This window comes from Astatotilapia calliptera, chromosome 15 (assembly GCF_964374335.1).
Source record: "Astatotilapia calliptera chromosome 15, fAstCal68.1, whole genome shotgun sequence".
In the NCBI taxonomy this organism is placed as follows: Eukaryota; Metazoa; Chordata; class Actinopteri; order Cichliformes; family Cichlidae; genus Astatotilapia; species Astatotilapia calliptera.
Genome location: NC_137436.1, coordinates 4,931,080 through 4,957,607, shown reverse-complemented (window position 1 = coordinate 4,957,607; position 26,528 = coordinate 4,931,080). Strand labels below are relative to the sequence as shown.

General features: G+C 41.9%; 2 protein-coding genes across 7 annotated transcripts; one reads left to right on the top strand and one right to left on the bottom strand.

The window, feature by feature from the left end:
* The first annotated feature begins 724 nt into the window (after positions 1 to 724).
* znf410 (zinc finger protein 410) lies at positions 725 to 18,319 on the top strand. 3 transcript variants are annotated; one of them, XR_013901969.1, is made up of 14 exons: positions 735 to 876; positions 1,166 to 1,252; positions 1,339 to 1,390; positions 1,515 to 1,647; positions 4,094 to 4,163; positions 4,611 to 4,793; positions 9,510 to 9,731; positions 12,239 to 12,395; positions 13,305 to 13,486; positions 13,987 to 14,076; positions 14,233 to 14,352; positions 15,480 to 15,599; positions 16,117 to 16,247; positions 17,182 to 17,321. XR_013901969.1 is itself a non-coding variant. In XM_026143158.2 (13 exons), exons 3-13 carry the CDS (start codon positions 1,368 to 1,370, stop codon positions 17,280 to 17,282), a joined length of 1,401 nt encoding a protein of 466 aa, XP_025998943.2. In that variant the 5' UTR covers positions 735 to 876; positions 1,166 to 1,252; positions 1,339 to 1,367; the 3' UTR covers positions 17,283 to 18,319. The 3 variants fall into 3 exon arrangements, 2 of the variants coding, with proteins under 2 accessions (XP_025998945.1, XP_025998943.2); XM_026143158.2 differs by lacking the exon at positions 16,117 to 16,247 and having other exon boundaries at positions 17,182 to 18,319; XM_026143160.2 differs by lacking the exons at positions 4,094 to 4,163; positions 16,117 to 16,247 and having other exon boundaries at positions 725 to 876; positions 17,182 to 18,319.
* entpd5b (ectonucleoside triphosphate diphosphohydrolase 5b) lies at positions 3,750 to 26,442 on the bottom strand. 4 transcript variants are annotated; one of them, XM_080290076.1, is made up of 15 exons: positions 26,310 to 26,418; positions 25,554 to 25,699; positions 23,957 to 24,177; positions 23,417 to 23,496; positions 23,065 to 23,208; positions 22,492 to 22,567; positions 22,015 to 22,050; positions 21,617 to 21,705; positions 21,446 to 21,528; positions 21,041 to 21,102; positions 20,572 to 20,673; positions 20,159 to 20,302; positions 19,794 to 19,850; positions 19,495 to 19,610; positions 3,750 to 3,954 (listed from the first exon to the last, which is right to left on the bottom strand). In XM_080290076.1, the coding sequence occupies exons 3-15, from the start codon at positions 24,174 to 24,176 to the stop codon at positions 3,889 to 3,891; spliced, it is 1,275 nt and encodes a 424-aa protein (XP_080146202.1). In that variant the 5' UTR covers position 24,177; positions 25,554 to 25,699; positions 26,310 to 26,418; the 3' UTR covers positions 3,750 to 3,888. The 4 variants fall into 4 exon arrangements, with proteins under 4 accessions (XP_080146202.1, XP_080146201.1, XP_025998946.1 ...); XM_080290075.1 differs by lacking the exon at positions 3,750 to 3,954 and adding an exon at positions 17,395 to 18,239 and having other exon boundaries at positions 26,310 to 26,406; XM_080290077.1 differs by lacking the exon at positions 3,750 to 3,954 and adding an exon at positions 18,364 to 18,512 and having other exon boundaries at positions 26,310 to 26,411.
* Between the last annotated feature and the right edge of the window lie 86 nt (positions 26,443 to 26,528).

The following is a 26,528-nucleotide window of genomic DNA, read 5'->3' as shown; positions in this document are numbered from 1 at the left end:
TCATCACAAGAGCTGAGTGTGGAAAAAGGAAGTGGTTAAAAATAAATCTCTGCTTTCATGACATAAAAATAAGACACGAACAGAGGGTAGCTGTAGTTTCTTTAATTTTAGTTGGAACTCAGGCTTTACACCTACTTCTTTTAAAGGTGGCCTTTTTACTTGATATGTAATGAACATGAACACTGTTTTTAAATGTTAATAATCCAGTGCCAAACAAATGTGATCAGTATATCCCAGTAAAACAGTCACTTTTTTTCAAGCTTTAGATCCTGTAGACCCTGTTGCCATTAATACTTGCTCCACGGTAGTCTAAAACTAACTGTATGCTAATATCTTATTTATTTTTATGTAAAATGTACTGCATGTCACCACCAGGGAATCTTCGTCATTCAGCTGCAGTCTTCACGGGTCAACATTCTCCATCTCACCCTATCCCTATAGCATCCTGCTCTATCACACCATACCTCTCCATGTCTTCCTTCACTACTTGATCTTCCTCTTTTCCTCTTGCCTGGCAGCTCTATCTTCAACATCCTTTGTCCAGCATACCCAGTATTCTTCCTCTGCACATATCCACGGCCCTCTAACTTTTACTCCAAACCGTTCAACTTAAGCTTTTTACCTCTGATATATTTATTTGTAAAAGGGAACAAGGAAGCCAATAAGCTATTGAACTGACTGAGAGGTCAGTTTTTACATTCAATTACACATCTCTACCGCTAGATGGCGTCGATGACACAGAATGGTTCTTACTGAAAACGCGGAAGTGTCTTAAAATTGATGTATCTGAGCCTCCGTAGCCCAAACCTGCTCTTTGGAGATAAATATACATTAAGTTACTCTTACGCTGTGTCCTGCATACACATCTATTGCAAGGTAAACTGTTTAATATCACCGGAGAATTAACGGAATTGTATAGCTGTCTAGTGTGTCGTCAGCGGGGATCCATCATTTGGGAAAATAGCTCCGGTGGCTAGGTGCTAGCTATGCTAGCTAGGTAAACAGGCAGTGTGCCATATGCCTGTTTTTATCCAGAACAGTTTAGATGGATTTTATTGAGGTTTGGCTACACTTAGCTGCAGTTGCCGAGCATACAGTGGCTCTTTGTGTTTACCAAAAACCTCCGGAGGTTTACCTGACAGCTTTGTCTTGTTGTTGACCGCAGAGCTCGTACCATGGATTTGACTGGAAGATGACCTGCAGCCCGAGCTTATGACTGACAGATTCTGCCGTTCACCAGGTCACATTTGAGGTGTGTATTATTGTCATTGTGCTCGAGCCACTTATACTGACGAGTATTTTCGTTTATTAGCTCAGTGGTGTTATTTCGCCTTGCAGGTTCCACACAGGGTGACCCATGCTTTCTGATGAGCTTGACTCCAAACCAGAGGTAAGCTTGCCATCATTTTCGCCCTCCGAAGGGAGACCACTTTGTGGTGCAGAGATCTGTTAAATAACACACGAGGTTCATCTTTTTTTCCATGCTGTGCCTCTTCTCCTTCCCCATCACTCAGCTGCTGGTGCAGTTTGTGCAGAACGCGTCCATCCCATTGGTGCAGGGTCTGGAGGACTCGGAGTCCAAACACTGCTGCCTGCCTCTGCTGGCCCCTGCTGAGAGCTCCCTGTGCACCCCGCTGGAGCTCACAGGTGAGCACATGCTCACTTCTGTTGTCTTGTCCACTATTGGGCAGAGTAGTGATATTCGTGCCACATCTTTCATTACTACATCCAATCGTTTTGGGTTTTTTTTCATTGTCTAGTAATATTACTACCAGAGCCGTACCTTGTTATGGAGGCAGGCGTTTACTCTAGGAAAGCTGGACAGGCGTAGAAGGTCCCTAACCCATCAGCAGGATTGGTATCTGCTCCTTTGTGGAAGGAACAGGATGAGTACTGCCAGAGCTACAAATTGACCTCCAGCAGGCCACTGGTGTGAATGTCTCTGACCAGACAATCAGAAACAGACTTCATGAGGGTGGCCTGAGGGCCTTATTTGCTCTAGTAGGCCCTGTGCTCACTGCCTGGCACCATTGATATATCATTAACATGTCTCTGGAAGGACACACAGACCTCTAGAGCTTAGCCAATGACACCCTGACTGCCATTAGGTATTGGGATGAAATCATTGGATTTTCAGGCCCTATGCTAGTGCAGTGGGTCCTGAGATCCTCCTGGTGCACAACAATGCCTGGCTTTATGTGGTGAAGATATGCAGGCAGTCTCATTCCTTTAACTGGACCAAAATCCAATAGAATACCTCTGGTTTCACCTCAGACTGTCCTAAAGCTCAGTGATGCCCTGGTCCTAATGTGTCTTGAGGTCTCCCCCAAGACACATCCTGTCATCTCATTGGGAGCATACCCCAACGTTGTCAGGCATACATACAAGCACATAATAATAACAATAATGATAATGATAATAATAATAATAATAATGTATACTTTATTGATCCCTGTGGGGAAATTACTCTCTCTGCATTTAACCATTCACTCAGTGAAGCAGTGGTGAGCCACTGATCAGGCGCCCGGGGAGCAGTGTGTGGGGACGGTACCTCAGGGTAGCTGTTCAGTGGATTCAAATTCCCGACCTTCCGATCATGGGGTGACCCTGCTACCTACTGAGCTATCCCTGCACTAAAAAAAAAATAGCTGACCATTGTCGACAGGATTCGAACCTGTGCGGGGAGATCCCAATGGATTTTTAGTCCATCGCCTTGACCGCTTGACACATTACCCAGTCAACACCAGTATAGATATCCAGCATTTTTTTTCCCTCCACTGATGTGTTTTCCAAGTGTTATTTTGTTTTTATATTATGTTTTTTTAGCAGTGTATATTCACACCAACATTGATACATGTACCTGCACAATTTCTGTTAAACTGATACACCAATCACAGCTTTAATCATAGATTCTTGTTCTTTAATAGAAGATGATGATGATGATAATGATGAAGAAGAATAGAAGACAAAAGATACCTAACCAACAATCTCTGCCATTTCCTGTCTGTGTCATTTAGAAAGAAAATGTAGGTGTAATTATCTGTAGTGAGTGATGGTTGCGGCGCTGAGCACTGACTGAATCATATACAAGTGTATATGAGTGGCACTAGCTACAGCCGGCCTTTGTGTGTGGAATAGTCACATAAATACGTGTGCCACATTGTTAAATTCAAATGCACTAGTTTGTGAGAAAACATGAAATTTGTTGTCTGTGAAGGTTCTCAGTCATCCAGGTCATCGTAGTCAAAGGAGCTTGCAAAGAAAAGCGTCTGGACTTCTTTAAGTTGCTTGAAGACGTTTCACCTCTCATCCGAGAAGCTTCTTCAGTTCTAAGGTCAAATGGTGGAGAGTCCCAGATATAAACCTAGTGGGAGTGACCCCCCACAGAGGGACAAAAGGACCCCCTGATGATCCTCTAATTGCCTGAGCCAAGGTGTGAAACTGGGCGTGGGTCCCAATCAGCCAGAGTTTCGGGTGTGTTCATTGTGAAACCTGGCCCCACCTTATCATGCGAATTCCTGAGGTCAGATGGCCAAGGATGTGAGTGGGCGTTAAGGCGTCTGGGAAGGGATCTCAAAACTGGATTATAGATGGCAGAGAGTTGGTGTCGTAAACCCCCGCCTCTGTTCAAAGATGGTCGCTCACAGTGGGCATAGATGGCTTCTTTCACTCCTCTTTCAAACCATCTGTCCTCTCTGTCCAAAATGTGAACATTGGCATCCTCGAAAGAGTGACCTTTATCCTTAAGATGCAGATGGACTGCTGAGTCTTGTCCTGTGGAGGTGGCTCTTCTGTGTTGTGCCATGCGCTTGTGAAGTGGCTGTTTGTGTCTCTCCAATGTAGAGGTCTGAGCATTCCTCGCTGCACTGTACAGCATACACCACATTGTTAAGTCTGTGTTTTGGCGTTTTGTCTTTCGGGTGAACCAGTTTTTGTCTGAGCGTGTTGCTGGGTCTGAAATACATGAAATACATGAAATTTGTTGCTAATTAAAATTTTTGTCACATGAAAATAAGCATTTAGAAGACCCTTGGCAATAAGAACAGTTCTTCACAGCATTCTGATTGTTTTCATAATATCTCTATCCCTTCAGATTTGCACTGGTGCATTTAACCGTCTATATTTGAAACCTGGAAAGCCTTCCACGACTGTTGAAAAAGACGGTAAATCATCTCTACGAAAAGAAAGAAAAGCGCTTGCTAGAGATGCTTCAATTTGGAAGGACAGATATTCTTTGTGACACAATGTGTCTACGATTTATTTCTATTTTTTATTAATCTACTTTGAATAAGAGGGGCAGATCTAAAAGAGCAGACAGCACTGATTGTAAATGAAGGCTATATTTGCATTCAGTGTTGCTTATCAAGTTCTATTTTGTGCCTTCTTGAAGTCTCATACACACACTGAATACATTTAGTTATTTTAAATCAGTATTTGAGATGTGCCTTTTTTATAGTATGTTCATGTCTGCTAGTTTATATTCGTGCTATTAAATCAGTACAGTGCACTTGTCATATCTGCGTAAACAGCTCACTGATTATTTACTGTTTGATATTACTTTACAGTAAATGTGTTTTCAATTTGACACAATAACTGATTTCCTCCCCCAGATGGAGGCCTAAGCCACGAGCCTGAGAGTTCCCCCTCCCTGACAGAGTTTGGAGGCGTGTCAGAGCAAAGCTCATTAGTAGTCCAGACGCACTCTCACCCACGGGCTTCAAGCCCCCCGCCCATCCTCCATGACTTACAGCAGTCAGACAACACTTCCTATGTCCTGCTGAACCTTGCAAAAGGTAAACGAACATTAAAGGGACGTCGTTTGTCTCTGCCAAAGTCTGAATTATGTTTTTGCCACACTTGGCATCCATGTTCTTTAGTTCAAATGCTTGAATTTATTTTTGTGACTCACGATTTCTTCCTTTGCAGGCCAGCAAAGTAACGTTAATCCTTTGGTTCTACACTCACTGGCCACTTTGTTAGGAACACCTGTTCTACTGCTTGTTAACACAAATATTTAATCATCCAATCACATGGCAGTACCTCAGTGCATTTGGGCATGTGGACATGATCAAGACGACCTGCTGGTGTTCAAACAGAGCAACAGAATGGAGAATAAAGGATAAGCAACTTTGAATGTGGCATGGTTGTTAGTGCCAGCCAGGCTGATCTCAGTATTTCAGAACCTGCTGATTTGCTGGGATTTTTCCCACAAAACCTTCTCTAGTGTGTATTGAGATCGACAGACTACGTGACTTTCGCGCGTTGCATTGTAGGTACGAGTGGCAGCAAAATCAAAACACTGCATCAAACACTAGCATTTCCAGCACCGGTAACCATTAATTCTGCATTAATCCATACTTGCATTTTATTTGCCCCAAAAACAGTTATGTACAAAACGAGAACACGGCAGGTCCGTACAAAGACAGACTTGACGAAAAGGCAAAAAAAAAAGCACAAGCAAAAAATCAAAGGAGTGAAAGCGTCAGACCCATACGAGCATACAGAGTAGAGATGGCACGATACCACTTTTTTATGTCCGATACCGATACCGATATCATAAATTTGGATATCTGCCGATACCGATATGAATCCGATATAGTGTTTTTTAATCAACAAAACTGTTTTTTTTTTAAATATCTTGCTGCATTTTGTATAAGTTCATACTCAAGTTTAAAACAACAACTACACTAAAGCTATTCTGTTATACCTGTATGCAAAAAAAAATATTTCATAGTTCAGCAATACTGATCAATCTAATAAACTTAAACCTACACCATCCTCCCTATTCTGGTATTTTAAAGAGTACTTAGCATAAATATTAAGCAACCTAACTAATAGGGTTCAAACTCCCAGCAACAACAAAAATAAATAAATAAAAAATAGGGAACCACCCCTCACGCTCCACCTCATGATGCTTAATCGACGTAATCAACCTTAATTTGATGCAGTGTGAAAAAAAAAATGCACAGAAATCAATTATTTTTCAAGAAATATTAAATAGATTCAACATCTTTCTTCAACAAAATTGCAGACTGCACAGATGGTACCTTCCCAAAGGAAAAAGTACTATAGCTTACTAGGGTATATATATTAGACTTAATAGTTACTATATACAGTAATTGACTTCTATTCATTTTACATCAAATTAAAACTTTGGGTGTCAGATAATTATTTATTAAAAGCTCGACATTTTAAATGAGAATAAGAAAGAAAAGTATGTCTTTGTGCCCCCTTTTCTCTGTTAATGCCCTATCGGCCCCCCTGGCTAAACTTTGCTAGATCCGCCCCTGCACAGTTACCAGGTCAGCTACGTAGAAAAAGATCCTCGAGTAGAAAGTAATATTAAATACATTCTAACAACAGCTGATCAAGCTTAAACGTGCTGCTGTTGTTCAGCCGCTGGTTTCCTCTTTCTGGTGCAAAGTGGGCCAAAAGCAAACTAGAGACACGGACTCGCGACAGAAAAGCCGATCAGCTGATCGTTAAGCAGTTTCATGATTGAAGTAGCAGCAAGAAGAGGCAGTCGCTCCATATATCGTTTGTTAAGCTTAACGCAGGAATGCTTTACAAACATTCAGAGATGGACTTACACACTTGCTTTACTTCTCTCGGGGATAACTTTGTCGGAGATGAAATGCCGGGTTGCTAGCGAAGCTCCAAATGCTGTCCCGCATGCCACAGCCGCTCTATCACGTGATGCATACTGCTCCGACGTGCTAACGTTCTGAGGTGAGTTACGGCGTGTTGCAAGTTTTGTGAGGTGCTTTCGTGATATTTAATGGATCGGATTACATTTTTTATTTTTCTCCGATATCCGATCCAGTAATTTAGGTCAGTATCGGACCGATACCGATACGTAATATCGGATCGGTCCATCTCTAATACAGAGTGGACTAAAGACGTTAGCGTGCTGCCCAACTTTCATCATGCACATATTTATAATTATATGGTCCTAAGTGTGAGTGCAACACTCACAAAATGTTTAGTAACTTCAGATCCCTGCAACAAGCCCAGGTCCAGTTTACTTTTTTACTGTTGTAATTTTGTTTTTTCTTTATCTCCTGTACAGGCCAACGCAATCTATTTGTCATTTCACAACATTTTCAGATCCAATAGATACAAAACAAGTGTTTCTTAATTCATTCAATTGATTGTCTTTATTTATAACTGGCATTATTGTTTCATTCTATTATAGAGTCTTATAAGAAAGAGGCAAAATTGTATTCCATCGTGCTTTATTAGCTGCTTCAGTGAAAAACAAATCAACAATGCAAAAAAAATAATAAAAAATAACCAGATCAAAACAACATACTGGAAAACAGTTATTCATCACTTGATTCCTTCAATACAACACTTGGACACATATATGCAGACTTTTCGTGGCTGTTTTGATCTCGCTCTCTCTCTCTTAACCGATCAAATCTCGCTGTGGTAGCAGCTTTACACTCGGTCTGACCCAGGTTGATAGAGGGGGCCCAGTCTGGATCACATTCCAGCATTTTGTAGGCTGGTTTTCCTACAAAGCACAACAAACATTAGCCCGCAAAGCCACAGTGAACAAAGCAGCATAGCACAACAAATTAAATTCAAATCAATATAGACTTATTTGTAACCTACATCAACAATTATGTTACGATAAATTACGTAATAACTGCAACAGAAGACTTGCCTTTGTGGAAATGCTTGGAGCAGACTAACATGTGAGCTGCAGTGTTCTGAAACGTCATATTTGGTCTTCGAATGGCTGCAATCCAGGCCATCCGTTGGCTCTTTGTTACTTCGGAAACATGGCTTGAACAATTTTTCTTCCACTACAGAATCCGATAAAAAACGATCTCTTTACCCGTCGGCTTCCCGTGGCTGTCATGTGACCGGCTATTGCAGTTAATAATACAACAGCTTCTTGCCATTCTTTGTTTCTTTTTATTGCTGTGTGACTGTTTTCTTGTGAAAGCCTGCGTGCGCTAGTACCGCTTGCCACTCGTACCTACAATCCTTTGCGGTTTTGACGTAACATTTTCGATCTCTATAGAGAATGGTCTGAAAATATCCAGCAAGCAGGAATTCTCTGGGTGAAAATGCCTTGTTGATGTCAAAGGTCAGAGAAGAATGTCCAGACTGCTTCAAGCAGATAGGAAGGTATCAATAGCTTAAATAACCACTCGCTGCAGCCAAGAGCAGAAGAGCATCTCTGAAAGCAAAACCTGTTGAACCTTGAATCAGATGGGCTACAGCAGCAGAAGACCGCACTAGGTATCACGCTTGTCAGCTAAGAACAGGAAAACAAGTTTGCAGTTCACACAGCCTTACCAAAATTAGACAATAGAAGATTAGAAAAGTGTTGCTTGGTCATATGAGTCTTGATTTCTGCAGCGACATTCAAATGGTAGGGTGAGAATTTGGAGAAAATAACATGAAAGCATGTGTCCATCCTGCCTTGTAACAGTGGTTCAGGCTAGTAGTGCTGGTGTAATGGAGTGGGGGATATTTTCTTGGCGCACTTTTAGCCCCTTAGTACTATTTAAGTATCATTTAAGCTCCACAGCCCGCCTGAGTATTGTTGCTAATCATGTCCATCCCTTTATGACCACAGTGTAGCCATCATCTGATTCCAGGAGGATAACGCACCGTGTCACAAAGCTCAGATCATCTCAAACAGCTTTCTTGAACCTGACGATGAGTTCACTGTACTCGAATGACCTCCACAGTCACCATCTCTCAAACCAGCAGAGCATCGCTGGGATGTGGTCGAACAGGAGAATTGTAATCTGCAGAAGCTGTGCGATGCTGTCATGTCAATATGGACCAAAATCTCTGAGGAACGTTTCCAACGATTTAATGAATCTGTGCCATGAAGAATTAAGACAGATCTGAATCAAAAAGTTGGTCCAACAAGGTGTACCTAATAAAGTGTCCAATCAGTGTGTATCTTCTAACATTTGCTTTCTATATAAAAAAAAAAAGTAATATTACTGTTAACTGACAAGCAAAGTTTCATATAAAAAGTCTAAATCCCGTCTTGTGTCTGCACTTTCTGTCTTCCAAATTCCACACACAGCGCCAAAAAGAAATGGGGTGACACATTTCCATTCAAAAAAGAAAAAATATTTTGGCTTGAAGAAATGAGCCTTGGCAAGCACATTCTCTTGGTTCATCAGGCCTTGGCAAGAGAGTCAAAAAATTAATTTTGGTCTCCTCACATACACCTTTTGTGCAGCGCGCTGTGTTCTGTCTGTGATTCAGTGAGACGTGATGGAGAGACGTTTCACTGGACAGAATTACTTGTTTATTAAATGTACTCAGTCCCTGAAGAAAGGATTGTCATGTTTTCTTATATTTCTATTTGGGTGTCTGTTGAAAACTTCCTCCCGCTTGCTTAGAATAGAGCAGCATTGGAAGAACAATAATAAATAAATAGAAGTGACCTAGAGCGCCTCAGAGATATACTGCAGCTGTCTTCTATTTCAGTTACTCTCATCCTGACCTTTTTCTTTTTTCCCCCCCGTCAGGCATTACAGCCTCCTCAGAGTCCCTGATCTTCGCCGCAGATGGCGCCGGGGATGATGAAGATGAGGGGGTCCCATCGGGGGACTACGGAATAGATGGCAGCGCTCCCTGGTATCTGCGGGTACAAGAGCTGGCACATGACAGCTTGATCGCCGCCACACGGGCTCAGCTAGCGAAGGATGCCAAGGCCAGCCAGGACGCCAGAGCTGCAAGTGTCACGAACGGTAAAGAATTCTTCCAGGGATCTTATACACCTTAAAGTTATGTCAAATATGCTCTTTTTGAAACAATATTAAAACAACACTCATTGGATGTGAGCGCTGCTAGTGGTGTGTGCTCTGTAGGCAGCTATTTGGGATTTAATATCAAGTTTGAGAATAAAACTGGGGGGAAAAAACCAAGAAGTAACGGCTGTGTAGAGGAAGCGGCGTATATTTTGGTAGCAGGCATCAAAGACAGAAGAGAAATGAGGTCAGTGAAGAGATGAAAACGTGGTGTAATCAGCTCTGACTAAAACTGGGTCCCAAAATTCTCGTCTCGAGTCTCCCAATCAAAAGGAATTTGTAGCTTTGTCTTTGACTGATGTACAAGTGCGACGGCAGATATTTAGTAGAGCTGTAAATGTCACAATATAACGAAGCAGTGATCAGAATCCAGCTCCCGTGGTTATTTTATGTCGCTGATGATTTAGTAAAAATGTGGGGTGGCAGGAGGTCAGGCCTGGGGACACACATGCGATCAAGCCATTAGGAAGATGTTATATTGCAGAAAATAAAATTAGCTGATGGTTCTGAAATATTGTGTTTGCTTTATTGCCAAGAGTTATATAAGTAAATCAATATCACTCATGTCTGCACAGTAAATATAAGCGAAGAACAGGAGCCACTTAGATGTGCACAAAGAGAAGAAGTGGGAGGGACAGAGGCTCGATGCTTCACAGATTATATCTTATTTGTTGAACCTTGTTCAGAAACCAAAGTGTAAATCTGCCAGCAAGTGCGGTTATAGCCAGGAAATTGTTTAATAGCTGTTAACCAAAACCTGTTACTGTATATTCATCAACTCCTTTTCAATACAGCATTCATTAAGCTGTAATAAAAAAAGGCTGTGGTGGCCTTTGAGTCTCAGCGGTCACAGAATCCAGTGTGACAACAGCTGCTGGCTGTAGCCTCATGTTTCCCCTCTTCTTTTCAACTTTCTACCATCTATTTGAAAGTAATGCCGACGCTACACTTAGAAAAATCTCTAAATGGCTATTAAACACTCGCCCGGGTCTCGCAAACTCAAACTCCTTTGATCGTCGACTTGTTTACCGTCCTCTCCCGCATTGCGTCTCGACCTGTTGCTTATTTAGCGGCGTCTGTCCACACGTTTATCTTATCTTACTGTAAAGCCTCTGCTCTGATCTGAAACAGACGCTCCACAGTGCTGCTGACCCGCACCAGGAGTCAGGACTACATCGCAAACCATTTTAAGTTGCCTCCACAGGCTGCCTGTTAGATAAAGCATTTACCCATGACATTTAAGGCTCCATGACTCCTAGCTACATCTCTGATCTTTGAACCCCCCACTTCTGAGTCGAATTGCAGCTGGAGGTCCATGTTGAAAAGTGATATGGGAGTGTAAGAAGTTTACTTCATATCTCTGCCCAGCCCCGGGTTTGTTTCCTCCCATCTTGACCTGACTGGGATTTATTTGACATGTTTGTGATGATGTGCACAAACAAATCAAGTGGTAACTAGAAGGCATTATTGTTTGTGCTGTTTTTTTTGTGTGTGTTGAAAATAGATTTTCAGGTAAAATGGAAAAGCTGTCAAGTGTCTTAAAATCTGCAATTTGTCTCTTAAAAGTGGTTATGTTACTCTGTGCATTCTTCTTTACTTACAGGTTTTCACATAGTCCAGTTTAGGTTCAGATACACTCTTTTAATACAGCTGATATTTTTCAGCACAGTTATCTTTGACTTTGTTGTATTTGTATCAAGAGCAGCTAGAGCAGCTAGTAATTCAGCCGTGTGAAACAAGCCCTTCAAGGCCACCCTCCCCTTCTTTGGATTGACAGATCCTCAGCAAGATTAATTGCTTTGGCACCTTCATCACCTAATGCCAGGGTCTTTAAGCTGCTAATTGATCAGTACAGGAAGCAGGCAGCGTGTTGCACAGCACTGGTTTCTTCTTCTGCTTCAGATTCTGGCTGTAAATGTGACTCAGGATCAGGGACAGCTGGCTAGCGCATGTCCTCGGATCTTTGAGGCTGATAGCAACAGGAGTTTCTCCAGCTGTCTCCTGGGCAGAAGTCAAAGTCAAGCGGGGGGTTTATCAGACATATGGGGGTAGTTTGATCCACAGTACTCACTTGGGAGGGGAGAAGTGCAAAATCACTGAGTGTAGTGGAGGTTTGTGATGCAGGAAGGCAGCACAGGGGCTCTGAACCTACTGCATCTAAATCTAACTTCCATCAGATTAGATTAGTTTCTTTCAGCAGCAGGATATCAGTTACAGGTGCTTTACAGCAGACACCAGCACAAACTAAACTGTAGCAGATAAGCGTGGAGTGTGGTCGGGTTAAATGGGACTGATTTCATTCATCTCTGAGTTTTGTTTTGGTTGCAAGTCTCAGTCAGTAACCAGTGATTAGCTTTTATAGAGGTATGCTCCAGAGGCCGGGGACACTCTCGCTGCTGGATTGTTTACTGCATCACCTCGCTCACTTTCCTCTTCCGGTTGCCTAGGTGACCACACACACAGTCTGATAGCAGACGGAGACAAACGAGACCTTTCTGCCAGAACGAGCCGCCCCCTCTCCAAGCAGATGCGCTGCTCGTTTGAGGGCTGCTGCAAGACGTTCACCTGGCCCGCTCATTTCAAATATCACCTCAAAACACACAGGTAACGCATCGCACAGACAGCACGGGGGGATTGTGCCTTGTCCAGCAGTGGTTCAAGCATAGGGGATGTTGCTCAAGTGTGCAAATTCTGATAATGTGGACGCATTTTTCAAATTAGAAAATAATACAGCGTTGTTGATGTACACATTTCATTACACACAGGAACGCGTGCACCAACTGTGAAATGTGTTAATAGAAAATTACATGCCTGTAATGTCTGTAAAGTATAGATACAAGCAGCTAATGTAGACACCACAAAGTCATACTCTGTAAGCTAGAGCCCAATATGCAACAAAAGTGCAGAAAAGAACAAATTTGTGTGTATCATGGTATCTTGGTTATTTGTTGAGCTGTGTAATGCCAGAAATTAGTGTCATTTTTAAGTTGTAATGGTGAGCAATCAAGTCCTCCTGAATGTCTTTGGTTCCTGCAACTTTAATCTTCATGTTCTAGTATAAGATTTGGTGTAAGATGTGTAACAGGCTGCTCTCCAGACACGTTCTGCCCTCCTGAAGTACCCTCAAGGGCAGGGTGAGCTCGATCTTCAAGATATTCTGTGTGATGTTTTTCAAGTACAAAAGGCACTAGGTTTGTTCAGCAGTTGTAAAATGTAAGCTGGAGGTGTTGGCTTTAAACTGCACAGGTGTTTTACAGCCACAATGAAAGGAGTAATGGCAGCTCAGGAAAAGGTTCCTGCTTTATTTGTTGGGGAGGCAGAAAGACTGTGCAGGGAGCAGAAAGCACTGCTGTGCAACAGGAGTTTCTCCAGCTGTATGGCAGGAGCTCTGTTAATACCAGCGTAGCAGATCTGTTTGAGGCTACCCCGTCTGACCTCGTGGCGGGCTTTAACCAACGAAGCATGTGCACGAGAGACGTCGAGGTTTGTTTGTCATCTTATCTCGGCTCGCAGGAATGACCGGATGTTCAGGTGCGGCGCAGAAGGCTGCGGGAAGAGTTTCTACGTGCTGCAGAGGCTGCAGGTTCACATGAGGACTCACAACGGCGAGAAGCCCTTCATTTGCAAGGAGACGAACTGTGGCAAGAGGTTCACCACTGCTGGAAACTTGAAGAACCACAGACGCACACACACAGGTGGGGAAAGCAGGACGGACCCCTGCATTTAAAAGCCCAAATGTCCTGGAAGCAATAGCTAACTAAGGCCATTTGACTCTGCTCATTTAATGCTTCCTTGGCAGAGTTAATGCTGGAGATTTGAAGAGTCAGCAGCACTGGCCCCTCCATTTTACTGCTGCAATCAGTAACACTACTCTGTCATATTTTATTTAGGGTGGCATTAAGGTTTCTGATGGCGTGCTCCACAGTCAGTTAGGTGACCTGTGCTTAGTTTCCGCCTGTATATCTGGAAGAATGAGCCGTAGCTGACTTATCTGGGTTATTTTGGTCATCGCGGCTTTCAGAAACGACAACAACAAAGCTGCAGTTTATTGTAATTTCCAGTGCGTCGGGGCCATTCAACGCATCCCTTTGAACGCATCCGCATCTGATACTTTCTGCAAAAATAAGAGTTTAATTGGGGCTTTGTAATGCGGAGGTAAACAATATGTATATTTGTGGTGGGTGGCTGCTTTCAGGAGAGAAGCCTTTTCTGTGTGAAGCAGATGGCTGTGGGCGATCCTTTGCAGAGTATTCCAGTCTACGAAAACACATGCTCGTGCATTCTGGTGAGTGGGACAAGTTCACAGCTGCGCAGCAGTGCGCTCCTTTGTAATTAGTAAGCTACAGATAAAGTGTAAAGTAGTGCGCCTTGTAGACGGCGTCCTGCAGCAGTTCAGAAGAAGAATAAAGTTTTGCTTGGTGTCTGTGTGCGTACTTCCCAGGTGAGAAGCCTCATGTGTGTGGGATCTGTGGGAAGACTTTTTCTCAGTCGGGCAGCAGAAACGTCCACATGAGGAAGAGACACGGAGAGGAAGGACTCAGTAGTGAAAGCAGAGAAACAGGTCTTTCTCCCTTTGTCTGTCTTACTCACTCACACACACACACACACACCCACCCACCCACCCAGTGTGGTGGGTGGATATGCTAATCCTTGGATTATGTAGCTTCAAGCTGCCCATACATTTTAAAGTCTGCATAGAGATGGTGTTGCTTTAATTTACATTTAGGAACATTTCTTGAATTGTTAATGACTTCTAGCACTTAAAAATGTATCATTCACATTTTTATTCTTCAGGCCCAGTAGCTGAATTGTTTTAGAATGCACATAGCTTCAAAAAAAGAAAAAGCAGAGACAGCAAAACGCTGCTGCAGGGGAAAAAAAAAACGAAGCCTGTTGGGCTTTTTGTGATGGGGTCAGATCCTCTAAGAAGTCTTTAATCACCAAGTTAAAATAACATCATCTTGCTTTATTGAAATGCATTCACCTGCTGAGATAATTGAGTGAATATATACGGTTAATCTTCCAATACAGCTGAGGCAAATTTACACAGTCACTCCTGTCTCTATTCTCGGTATCATTTTCAGTACCTTTCAGATTAAAAGGATCGTTCATTGAGCTTTTCACATTCCAGCATCTGGAACAATTGAACAAAATAAGCTTAAATTCATTTTTAGCATGAAACAATGACAGCAGACAGCACATTTGCCTCCTTGTCACATCTCTGTAGCAGCAGGGAAGCACAGCAGCTGAATCACCGCAGAGGAAACGCTGCCAAAGCTCTAATTATAAACAGCAGATTTATTCGGGTCAGCCTCCCCAAAGAGGCCAGTCTTTTGTAAAAGCAGTGCAAAGGAAGATGCAGTTGCACAACAGCCTGGTAGTTTCTGTTATTTATACATGACAAGAGGTACTGGATTAATTATTAAATTGATTGTGAATAACTAGAATAAGCAAACAAAAATCAACATTTATACAGAACGCATTCTAGAAATCTAGATTCCAGTTTTTATCAATTATTTTTTAACTTCAGAGCATCATTTTCTAACCAGCACTGGCCTGTGGTGATCACACCGAGGCTGCAGGTTGAGTCCTGGTTTCTATAAAGATGACGGATTACTCTAAATGTGCTCTCTCTTGTGTTGAGGTTTGGGAAAAACAAAAAGTTTGATGTCTGTGTGCAACTGACAGGAGAGGCTCTGACACAAAGCAGCCTGCTGGAGGCAGACGGTGAGAATGGAGACAATATGGTCACCATGACAACAACTGTGGAACCCATGAATCTCCACCATGCCATGCTGAGATCACCAGGTAGGCGTTTGAACAAGTATGACAGGAAAAAAAGGCAGTTCATAAAGAGTGGATTTAAAAAACACCTAACACATCTGACAATGCTGTAGCCCTGCAGTAAACTCTCATTTGGTGAAGCTCATAATGTTCTGTTAATGTCAGGGATGCTGAGTCAACTTGTGGTGTCACTAATGTCCCATTAAGTGTTTTTCAGGGAATGAGTCTTTTGATAACGGCGGCTACACTCAGGCTGTGTAGACTTGTGTTTGCTCGAGTTTTCATGTCTCTGAAATTTCACATTTAGGCTGTTTCCAGCAGTTCAGCTGGCACTCTTTGCATTGTACCTGTTAAATAAATAAGATTAAAAACAAATTTGTAAATAACATTGATAACCTCATGCTGGTAATAATAAATTCACTAGTGTAGCACTGCTGCTTGCATATTATTTTTGTTTTGAGTGTTCGCCCACCTCTCAAGGTTTTGTATTTTTAACCAATCAGCCATAAAATGCTGATGCGGTATTGTCATCACCCCGCAGCACAGGTGGGCGATGTGGACACGATTACTCAAGAACAAGGCGACATGGGATTCTAAAATTCATACCATGGGTGCATCTACCACAACTCTTGGACGAGTATGAAGTTTAATGACCTTGACCTCAAGATCAAGGTCAGAGGTTAAGCTTTCAGAAAATCATCTGAGCGCGATAACTCAAGCAGTTATTGCACTGGTGGCTGCCAGTATTTTTTTTTTACTTGGTAAACAAGAAAAGACTGCGATTCAAGCGCCTGTGTAAATGGTTATGGGACTGTGTTGATGACATAGTTCACATAAGCAATGACCAAAGTGTCAGTGCCAACCATAACTTTCAACTGTTTATCCAAAATATAAGAGCTTGTTCCATCCTTCTGTGGAAGGAGCTTGAATTTATGAGACAGACAGACTCTCTGCTTTAAAGATCAAACTTAACACTATTTTTGATAAACCTTATAGTTACGTCTGGATCAGGTGACCTTTGCAATAGGTCGAGGCTCCTGGGGGCTTCACATAATGCACTGTTTCTTTTTCACTCTATGTTTATACACATCCTACATTTAATCATTAGTTCTTATTCATCTCTGGATCTCTTTATTTGTCCGGTCTCTCTCCCCTGATCCCCAGCCAGTCACAACAGATGACTCCCCCCTCCCTGAGTCTGGTTCTACTTGTGGGGTTGTTTGTTTTTTTTTAACTCTCTTTACTAAAAGGGAGTTTTCCATTCTCACGGTCTGATTTTTGGGTTTTTCTATTACTGAAGGCTCTTTATCTTACTATATAACGTGCCTTGAGGTGACTGTTGTTGTGATTTGGTGCGATATAAATAAAATTAAAATTATTTGAACACTGAAGAGCCAGGTGATGTAGTTCAGACGTGTGGCTGGGAAGCCTGGAAACATCCCAGCTGCATACAACTTGTATGTATTGCAGAAATTCAAGAACGGCTTCATCAGCACAAAGGCTGAAAGTGCTTGGTTTGATTTTACAATGTCTGCACCTTCATGTTATTTTAAATACATACAGGGTGAATAACATCCTCTTTGAACTTTCCTTTGTGTTTGTGTAGGCTCTGCAGACTCTGTGGTAGTTCTCTCTCAACCGCATGAACTGGTGACCATGACAACGGAGGGCCATGCATATGGAGAAGATGTAGTTGCTCTGCTGTAGTCCACCTTCACAACAAACATCGCACACTGCGTGTTGCAGCAGCACTGGGCTGACTGCCACAGTGGACTACATATAGATATGTATCTGTAAAAAGATGACTTTCAGACCTGTAGACCCTTGTAGATATTTGTAATTAGCAACCAGTGATGATTTTATTTTAATAAGCGTGAAATGGCAAAGTTTGTACAAACATTTTTTTTTCCTCGTGTTTTTGAGAACAAAGACTCCCAAAGAAATACTGAGACGGGTTTTGCTAGTTTATGAAACTATAATGACCAGGAATGCTTATGTGCTTCATCATTGTAGACACTGAAATGCAGTGATGGTTGTTAATGAAAAACAAGTACCCCAAAACCTCAACGGCTGATAAGTTAAATTTAAATGTACCAGACACCCATTATAGCCATTATTCTTTTGACTAATAACGAAACACTTAACATTAAAAACCACTCAAGCAGTTAATCAAATGCTGCATGTAAATGCTGGTATTACATGACTTAACAAGCCAGGCCTCTCTGTTTATCAGACTTAGTAAAATAGAAAACATCTATCTCGAATAAATTCTATATCCACTAATCCCCAGAGGTGCATTAACAGAGTGTGTTATTGGTAAAATGTTTCATTCAGCCTCTTGTGCTTCACTTGTTCTCCGAGTGGGGCAATGCATTGCTCATATATAGCTCAATATATTAACACTTGAGAATAATTGCTTTTTAAAAGAAATTAAGAATTACTCATGAGGTTAGTTCTGCCCTTATAAAACCAACACCAGCTGTCTGCTGCTCTTAGATAAGGTAGTGCACATTACTTGAGTGTGGTTAGTGAGCGCCACCTAAAATCAGCTTCTCGTTGTCAGTGTACGCTCCTCACTTCTCAGTGAATCTTCAGGTAGTGGAAGTGATCCAATGTAGCACCCAGTGCCCAGCTAGCCTCCACGTTATTCACTTTCTTGGTTAGCTAAGGATGGAAAAAAAAAAAAAACCCACCAAATCACTCAAAGGATTTTTGTATTTACTGAAATAAAAAAGGTAATGGAATTTTTTGTGTAAAAGTGCCTCTTTTCCTTTGTTTTATTAAAAGAGAATTGACACAGACAAGTTTCTACTCAAAGTACTCCCAACTTTTTACAATTTTTTTTTTTCCAAGGAGTCCACAGATCCCTTCAAATCATCGGTTGCTTGTGTTTCCTCTGCAGTCTAAAGGCCCTCAGAGACTGGGAAGGTTATCCCGCTGACAGATATAAAAGCAACCACTGTTTTTACAACCTGCAGGTTACACTGGCTTCCTCTGTGCGTCAGAGCTGAAGGTCTTTTATCTCATTTCCACTGATGCAATACTAGTGCAGAGACACTTTTCTTTTGGTGTTACATCTGATAGCATTATATAGTGAAAGTTGGGTAAATAAGAAAATGGTCAAAGCAGACAGAATCTCATTGGTCAGTTTCTTACAGCAGCCCAATCATTTTTGATGCCATTTCTGGACCCAGTAGTTTTCTTGAAAAGGTCTGGCCTATAGCTGGTGCCCCAAGCAAGATTAAGCCTGCAGTTTTTACCTCTCAGCCGAAAAAGGCAGATTGAATATTGTTATCACTCTGCTGACGGGTACCACTGGCTGCAACCAGTGTTTCTTATATCCGCACTAAATCTGTCTGTGCTTCATTTTTCCTGCATGGCTGTGTGGAGGTGTTGGGTGTTAATATATGCTTTAGAATGTAAGTGCCATGAAACTATCAGAAAATAACATTTTTGGCCCAGTTCCCTACTGTGGAAATGCACAGAGCCCCTCCAAAGGTTCCCAGTCCCTGGGGAGGGTTTCTGAAATGCAACTCACCCTGCAATTTCTGGTAGCACACTTATCTGCTGTTTTCAGTGTACATAGTGAATTTTCAAACATAAAAAGGTAGGATGAGATATTACCATCTCTTCTTTGACTAATGTGTCAGGGCCTCTTTGAAGAAGGCCTGTGAAAATGCTATGAAGTGTGAGGAGCTATTTTAAACCTTTTCATTTGAAACATTGCTTGTGTCTTTTGATAGGTTTCCATCTTATGATTCATCTGCAAGTTTGAACTAAACAGCTCGAAACATAAATAGCTGAATTCATAAAGCCGCGCAGCCTTGTGAAAAATTGTTGCATTGGGTGTACTGCTTCGTTTGCATTCTTATAACCAAGGCCAGAACCCTGTTAATTTTATTACACAATGCTGCCTCACCTGCAAAACTGTGTTCTCTTTAAAGCCAAACCCATCCTTCAGTAGACAAGTGATGTAAGTCATGTCCATACACAGGAAAGGGTGGATGGGAGGGTACTTGGTCATCTTATTGCACACTAAGCAGAGAAAAGGATAAATAAGGGCTGTTAGGTGTTAGGAATAATCAGTCATCTGTATTCTGCTGTGGATGAGGGCAAGATTTCAGATAGAAATGAGCTCCATTGAGATGCACACTGTGTCTCAAGTACAGGGAGCTGCAGATCTGTCATAGTAATGATGCATTCCTTCGCCCATCTCACCCTCCTTGGCTCTCTTCTTGAAGTCTCTGACCTCCAGCATCCCTCCGTGGACCTCATCTGCAACGGAGGTGACTGAGGTCATCTTACTCACATTTAAAAATGCTACACCATTCATTACAAGAACAGGTCTACATGTACATTTCCATAATACTAGTAATAGAGCTTGTGGCCTTTCAGCTTGGACTGGCAGAGAATAGCAATTTCTTTAATACCTACACACCTATAGCTCATCAAATCCCCTGAGACAGGTGCAAGTGACTCACATTTCCCTGCCTATGTCTAGTGCTGGAATGGGTAATGACACCCTACTGGGTCTGTATAATTATATAAGGTGTGTACAAGGGGGTGTGTGTGTGTTCACTAACCGATAAGGCCCGCATCCACAGCTCTGTCAAAGTAATAGGAGAATGCATAAAAAACATTGGAGTCTTCAAGCTCGTACGGCTGATGAATAATCCCCTTCACCACCTTAAGTACTTCCTGATAACAAAGCTTGTATCCTGTGTAACCTGGAGGGGAAAGAAAAACAGAGACGGCAGAATAAAGTCAGCATCTTATGTTCATTCAAGTAATCCAAGTATGCCCTCATATTTTTGCTCATATTGCTGCTAATATTTAAATTTCGTATTATGCATTTTGCTCGCATCTGGTAACAGATAAGATCTTTTGTAAAACCCAAGAAAAAAAAAATCAATGGACATTTTTTGAGTTCTTCCTTGCAAACCTTAGCTTTGGGTTTCATCTGCTTACAGCTTGTTATAAGTAAATGGGATCATACCATCTGGGTCCCCGCTCACTTGATAGGTTAGACCTCCAAAGCTCCATTCATCCCTGAACTTCTTTGGCAGACAGGAACTTTTAAAAACCTGCCACTCCAACCCTGTGACAGCGCAGACACCACTTGTTTAAACTCGTGACTGGTTCAACAGCTTCACACAAAGGTTACCGTGGTCATAGAATGACTCAAAAAAAAAAAAAAAAAACTCAGGCAGTCACTAACACAATTTTCTCTGAAGCACTTCAGTGATTCATCTCAGTGTATCTCAGGGCCAGAATCATTTATAACAGAAAACTACATCTCACAAAAATATCTTTCTTTACTTTTCCTTCTCGAGATTTGGAAAATCTAAAAAAGAAACCATTTGAACTGACCCACCTTCTTCTCAGTATCCATCAGTGACGTGCAATGATGACACTGACATGAATAATGGCAAAGAAACACATTTAGTTCATGTACAGCACAGTACCTTCTGCACCCAGAGCTCCCAGTGTGGCCAACCGTGCCGCCATCAGTCCATTTCCAAGATAGCTGCATGAAGTTGAAGAATTGTTACACACTTAGAAAACCAAGCAGAAACAGACTGTGCATGTGACAAATAAGTCATCCTCAAAAGAAGGCAAACAAGTGGTGTTTGCCTATAATACACATCCTAATGACTAAACAGATACTAGACGTTTTCCTAATTAAATACAGATCCGAGTGAAGTCACAGAGTCAGTGTCAGAACTTGAGGCTAATTTTAAATGTGAAAAAGGAAAATATGGAAATGATCTTGATGTGAAATCAAGAAGCAATTTCTTATTCATTCACACTGAATTAAAATGGACTGTATTATGTCTCATGAAGCATACAGTCGTTTCTGAAACAGTTACCTATGAGTGTACAATTCAAATGTTGAGTTTAAGACATCAAACTTAGCAGTGTAGTCAGCAGCAGGAGCACTTTCAGTGGTTTTCTACAGTGGAATACAGAGAGCACAGAGGGTTACTATCACCAAAGGTTAGAGATCAGACAGATTTCTCTCAAGTGTTCAAACAACTGACCCTCAGTTTGGGCAGGAAAGTGATTTGCGTTGATCCTCCTCCCAGATCCAATATTCCCACTGTCTTCTTGCTTCGCGCTTTCAGGTGACCTAAAAAAAAAGTCACACTTTAATCCAGAAACCACAACACAAAGGACCGAATCAGTTACACCTGCGATGTTATCTTCAAAAGGCCTATTTGGCAAACATGTACAAGCCAAAGTATAAAATCGCTGGATCCTATCTGATAAAGATCAGAGCACTCCTGTAGGCAGGAAATTCATAGTCGGACACATTTAGCCTCTATTTGTGAACATGAGGTGTGATAACGCGACGGCACCTTTAGATACAAAGTTAAACCTGGATATAAAGTACGAAAAAGAGGTACAAATATTTTACTGTTTAATGCAGTGTACTTGCCTGTTAGAAAGTTCAGCGATATCCAAGCCAGGAGTCCTACATTTACAAAATTAGCACAAAAGAAAAGTAAGAAAACAGAAACCTGTCATTTCAGGTGAAAACAAAGACCATTTAAGAAACTAATTTTGCATATATAAAAGGCATGTAGTCCTATAAACGAGGCTGAAACGCTGACTAATCAATTACACAACGGCACAACAGACAATAGTATTTTTGCACCGCATAATTACTGACTCATCTTTGTGGTAATATGCCATTTCGTTTTCTTAAGTGTCATCACAAAACACTGCTGTAATCTTCAGCAATTTAGGTTCATGCCTGCAGTAAACAACGATTCTTTACAGAAACTGCACAGCACGCTAAAAGCGGGCAGACAGATCACTGATGCCACCTGCAAAACACCTCAGAGAGGACAACAGCTGCCGTGATATCTGACGGATGTGTTGCTTGTCGGGGCAGAGGGTGGGCAGACGTTACCTTCATTTTTGCCGTTCATTATGCTGACGCCGTCGTCTGACACCAAAAAAGGAGATTCGTCAAACACGTGTTGAACCTGAGGAAAAGAGGGAGAGACGGGCGAGAGAAAGGGAGATTTAAGTGCAACTAGGAGCAAAGGAAAGCAACAGTGAGATGGCCTTAATGTTATCTAGTGTAATGGTAGCTCATCCAGAGGTGCCCTCCGCTTGAAGGGATTAATTATTTCCCTTGGGGGGGATTAATAAAGTATCATTTATCATTCAAGGTGCCCCAGGGCTATCCATTACTATCTTATCCCCTCCACAAGAGCCTTCCACACTAATCTCCTGCTCTCTGATAACAATACTTCCCCTCCTGTCTCTGTAATACCTGCCACAGCACTTTCCTTTTCTCCCTGCTGCTTTGTTGGATAATAGGTTGTGGGGTTGTTGTTTTTTTCACGATGGTGTCAGACATTGTAGCGCCAAACAACTCCCATATGATAAAGAACTGCACTCTACACAATGCTTGTATTGTGTAATTGCCGTCTCAGGCCTCTCAATAAGGTCTCAGTACGAGACAGTGCACTCTTACCTGGTCCAGAAGAGCCTGAGCTTTCTGTGTGGGCAGCAGCCGAAGTCCAGCTGTGGCTCTGAGGACCAAAGGAGTTCTCTTCCACTCCACACGAGGCACCGTCCTCTTGGCTACCTTTAACAGCATCCTCACTGTTTGTCCAGCCTTTTAAACAGAAACAACAATCACCGCAGAGCAGCCGAAAAGTCTACTGAGTGACTGCTGAGAGCTGAGATGACACTTAGTGTTATGTCAGCTGGGCCTGACTTGTTTGTCATTTTGCATTTCTCACTTTCATTTCTGGCAGCAGGAATGTCTGAATGAGTGCACCCTCCAACTCAATGCAACTGATCAGAGGAAACGCTGAACTCACCGTTTCAGGGACGTCGACATATGCCGACAAGCCAGGCTTTATGGAATGAAACATCTCATTGTCCAACATGGGGAGCTGCTCTGAAAGACACAAGAGCCACCCACGTCACATATAGAACCTCTTAAATTAATTTAGGGAGGTATAAATCTGCTTAGTGTACATATAGCCATGTTTAAGATGAGACACTCCGACTTAAATCTGACCAAAAAGGATTATTAATGGAATTACCTACGCACCTTGAAGTGAGCATTTATGGATTTAAAAGAACTGCAAGTATAGATATTCACTTCAGTTCACCTGAAGCGTGCTACTTAAGCTGCACAGCACTTCAGTTTTTTTTGTACAGCACCAGAGGTCTCCCTGCTACTCTTTACGTTGTGAGAAAAACCCTTAGAATATTTATGCTAGGCTTTCTGCAGGCAGCCTGCATTCATTACATGTCACTGTTTCTGTATTGAGCACATAACGCCGCTAACCTAAGGAAATAAGTAAATATAGGGAAGAGAACAGGCTTAAAGAGACACCTCTGGCCTGTATTACCTGAGTCGCTCTGGATGAAGGTGTAGACATGAATGCGTGTCCCCGTGCTCCCTGCATCAAACATCACCGCGTAGAAGATGCGGCTGTGGTTCGCCGGCCGACTGAGACTGGGAAGGATCCAGGAGAAATCCAGGAAAGAGTTCCCGAGTTGGGCTTGGCTCAGCCCTGTGACAGCGAGCAGGGCCAGGAGGAGAAGTGGCACGGCAGGCTTCATCTTCATTCTGGAGGATGAAAAACAAACAGAGCTTAAATTGTTTTGAAGTGCTCCAGAACTGCTCCTGGCTAGTACTGGGAGATGTTAAATTACAGCGTGACAAGCTACAGAGTGGTAGGAAGCAATTAAGTGATTTACACCTACTGTGTTTGACCACACCCCATCATACCTTTCAACCAACCCCAGAGATAATATATCTCAACTTCCTTACCTGCTTAGTCAACTCCAGCAGAACATTTAAGAAACATAAAAATTTCACCCTGTTGAACTTAAATTGGTTGACTTTGATCTTGATGTTCAATCGATACATGCCTGGCAACTGGAGCAAGTCTCAACATCTTTTTACAGAAGTGCACAATTATGAAACCTTAAAAACTCAAGTCAAGTGCTCCTATTAGAAACACTGCTGAGACAATGTCGCAATGATTGCAAAGAAATTTAACAGATATTTAACATCAGAAATGTTCTTCTAAATGCAAATTTCACTTTTTAATTTCAGCGATTGTACATGTGCTATGATTTGGAGCAAGTTACCAAAATGAACACAGTAAAAAGAAATGCTCGTCTGTGAGTCTTTCAAAAAAACAGGGTGAGGCAATTTTTATTTGTAGTCTCAATATCTGCTCTGAACATGGGGGAAAAAAAAAATCAGACCAATCTGCATAGATTAAACATCACAACCAGTGTGCTTGCAAATTTGGTGTAATCATTTGCAATCAAAACTTGGTTTTTGATGTTACACTTCAATGGGAATAAAGGCTAAAAAATAATCCAAAACTCATTTTTGTTTTAAAGTTGTCCTGAAATTGTGATAAAAAATAAAACAGGAAAGACAAATGTATAGAATGTTATATGCAATTTCAGATTGTAAGAGGAGCATACAAATGAATGTGTGTGTGTCTGTCTGTCTGTCTACTGGTATTTTCCCATATGATCATATTTAAGAGTTACAGAGAATGATCCGAATAAGAGGAAATATCCAATGAATGGCAGTTCTCCGGACAAAAATGTCAGAGAATTGCCAAACTGCTTGGAGCTGATAGGAAGGCAACAGTCAACTCAAATGCCCACTCGTTACAACTCATCAAACCTTCAAGCAGACGGGCAACAGCAGGAGAAGACCACACCAGATGCCACTCCTGTCAGTCAAGAGTGGAAAACTGAAGCAACATCTCACACAGACTCACCAAGAATCAGACATGAAACAACCAAAGAATGGTGTGGGGGCACCTTTGCACCAAACCAGCATCATTTAAACACCACAGCCTACCTTAGTATTGTCACTGACTAAACCCACTCCTTTGTGACCACAGTGTACTCATCTGGTTTCTTGAACATGCCAAGACAGTGAGTTCCCTGTACTCAAACGGCTTTCACACTCACCAGACTTCAATTTAATAAAGCACATTTAGGATGTGGTGGAACAGGAACCGCAACAGTGGGATGATGTCATGTCAATATGTACAAACATCTATTAGGAATGTTTCCAGCACCTTGATGAATCCACGCCATGAAGAATTAAGGCAGATCTAAAGACAAAAGGGAGTCCAATCCGGTACTAGTAAGTGAAGTGGCCGGTAAGTGTATATAGTCCATATTAATATTTACTGGCTTGCTACACACAGCACATCAGTGTTTCAAGAAACCAAATTCAATTTGGAAGGGTATCAATTAGGCTGGTTAAGCTAGCAAACAAAAGTAATAACGTGCATGTGTGATGGCCGCTAATGTTTTAAATAGCCTACATTAACATTTACTGTCTTTCGTTTGAACATGTAGCGATAACGTTATCCCAACTTTCCAGTTTTCTTATCTTACTTGTTAACACTACCCTGCGTACGACTGATAACTGAAGTTAGGCTGAAAGTTAACAGCGCTGACTCTTATTTAACATCCCTGTTGTATTAGTTTTCGCCAGCTATCGGATAACTCGCATGACTGAAGTGTTGCAGAAAGCTAGCCAGTGAAGTTTGAGAACAAGCTAATGCCAAGCAGACGGCACTGCGGAATCATAAAATAATATTAAAACTTGAACAGGGAATTCTTAAAAAAAAACACATGACAGCTAATTACACCACAGAGAATTAGCAGCTGCCCTAATTATGCCTTACTAAACGCGAAAACACCACAGAGGCTCACCATGATGTCCGGCTAGCAGCACGCTGCTCACAGCTGACTCCCAGTGACGTCAGCGGCAGTGTTTTTGGTCTCGTGCTGAGCTCGCATAACACACTGGTGTCAAGAACAATAAACAGCTTGTTTGCTCAGTCCTGTGAATGGGAGGACGCCCGGTGCTTAATTTTGTGCTTGTGGAAGCATCCTCTCTAATGCTAACCTTTGACAGGGATTCAAAACAAC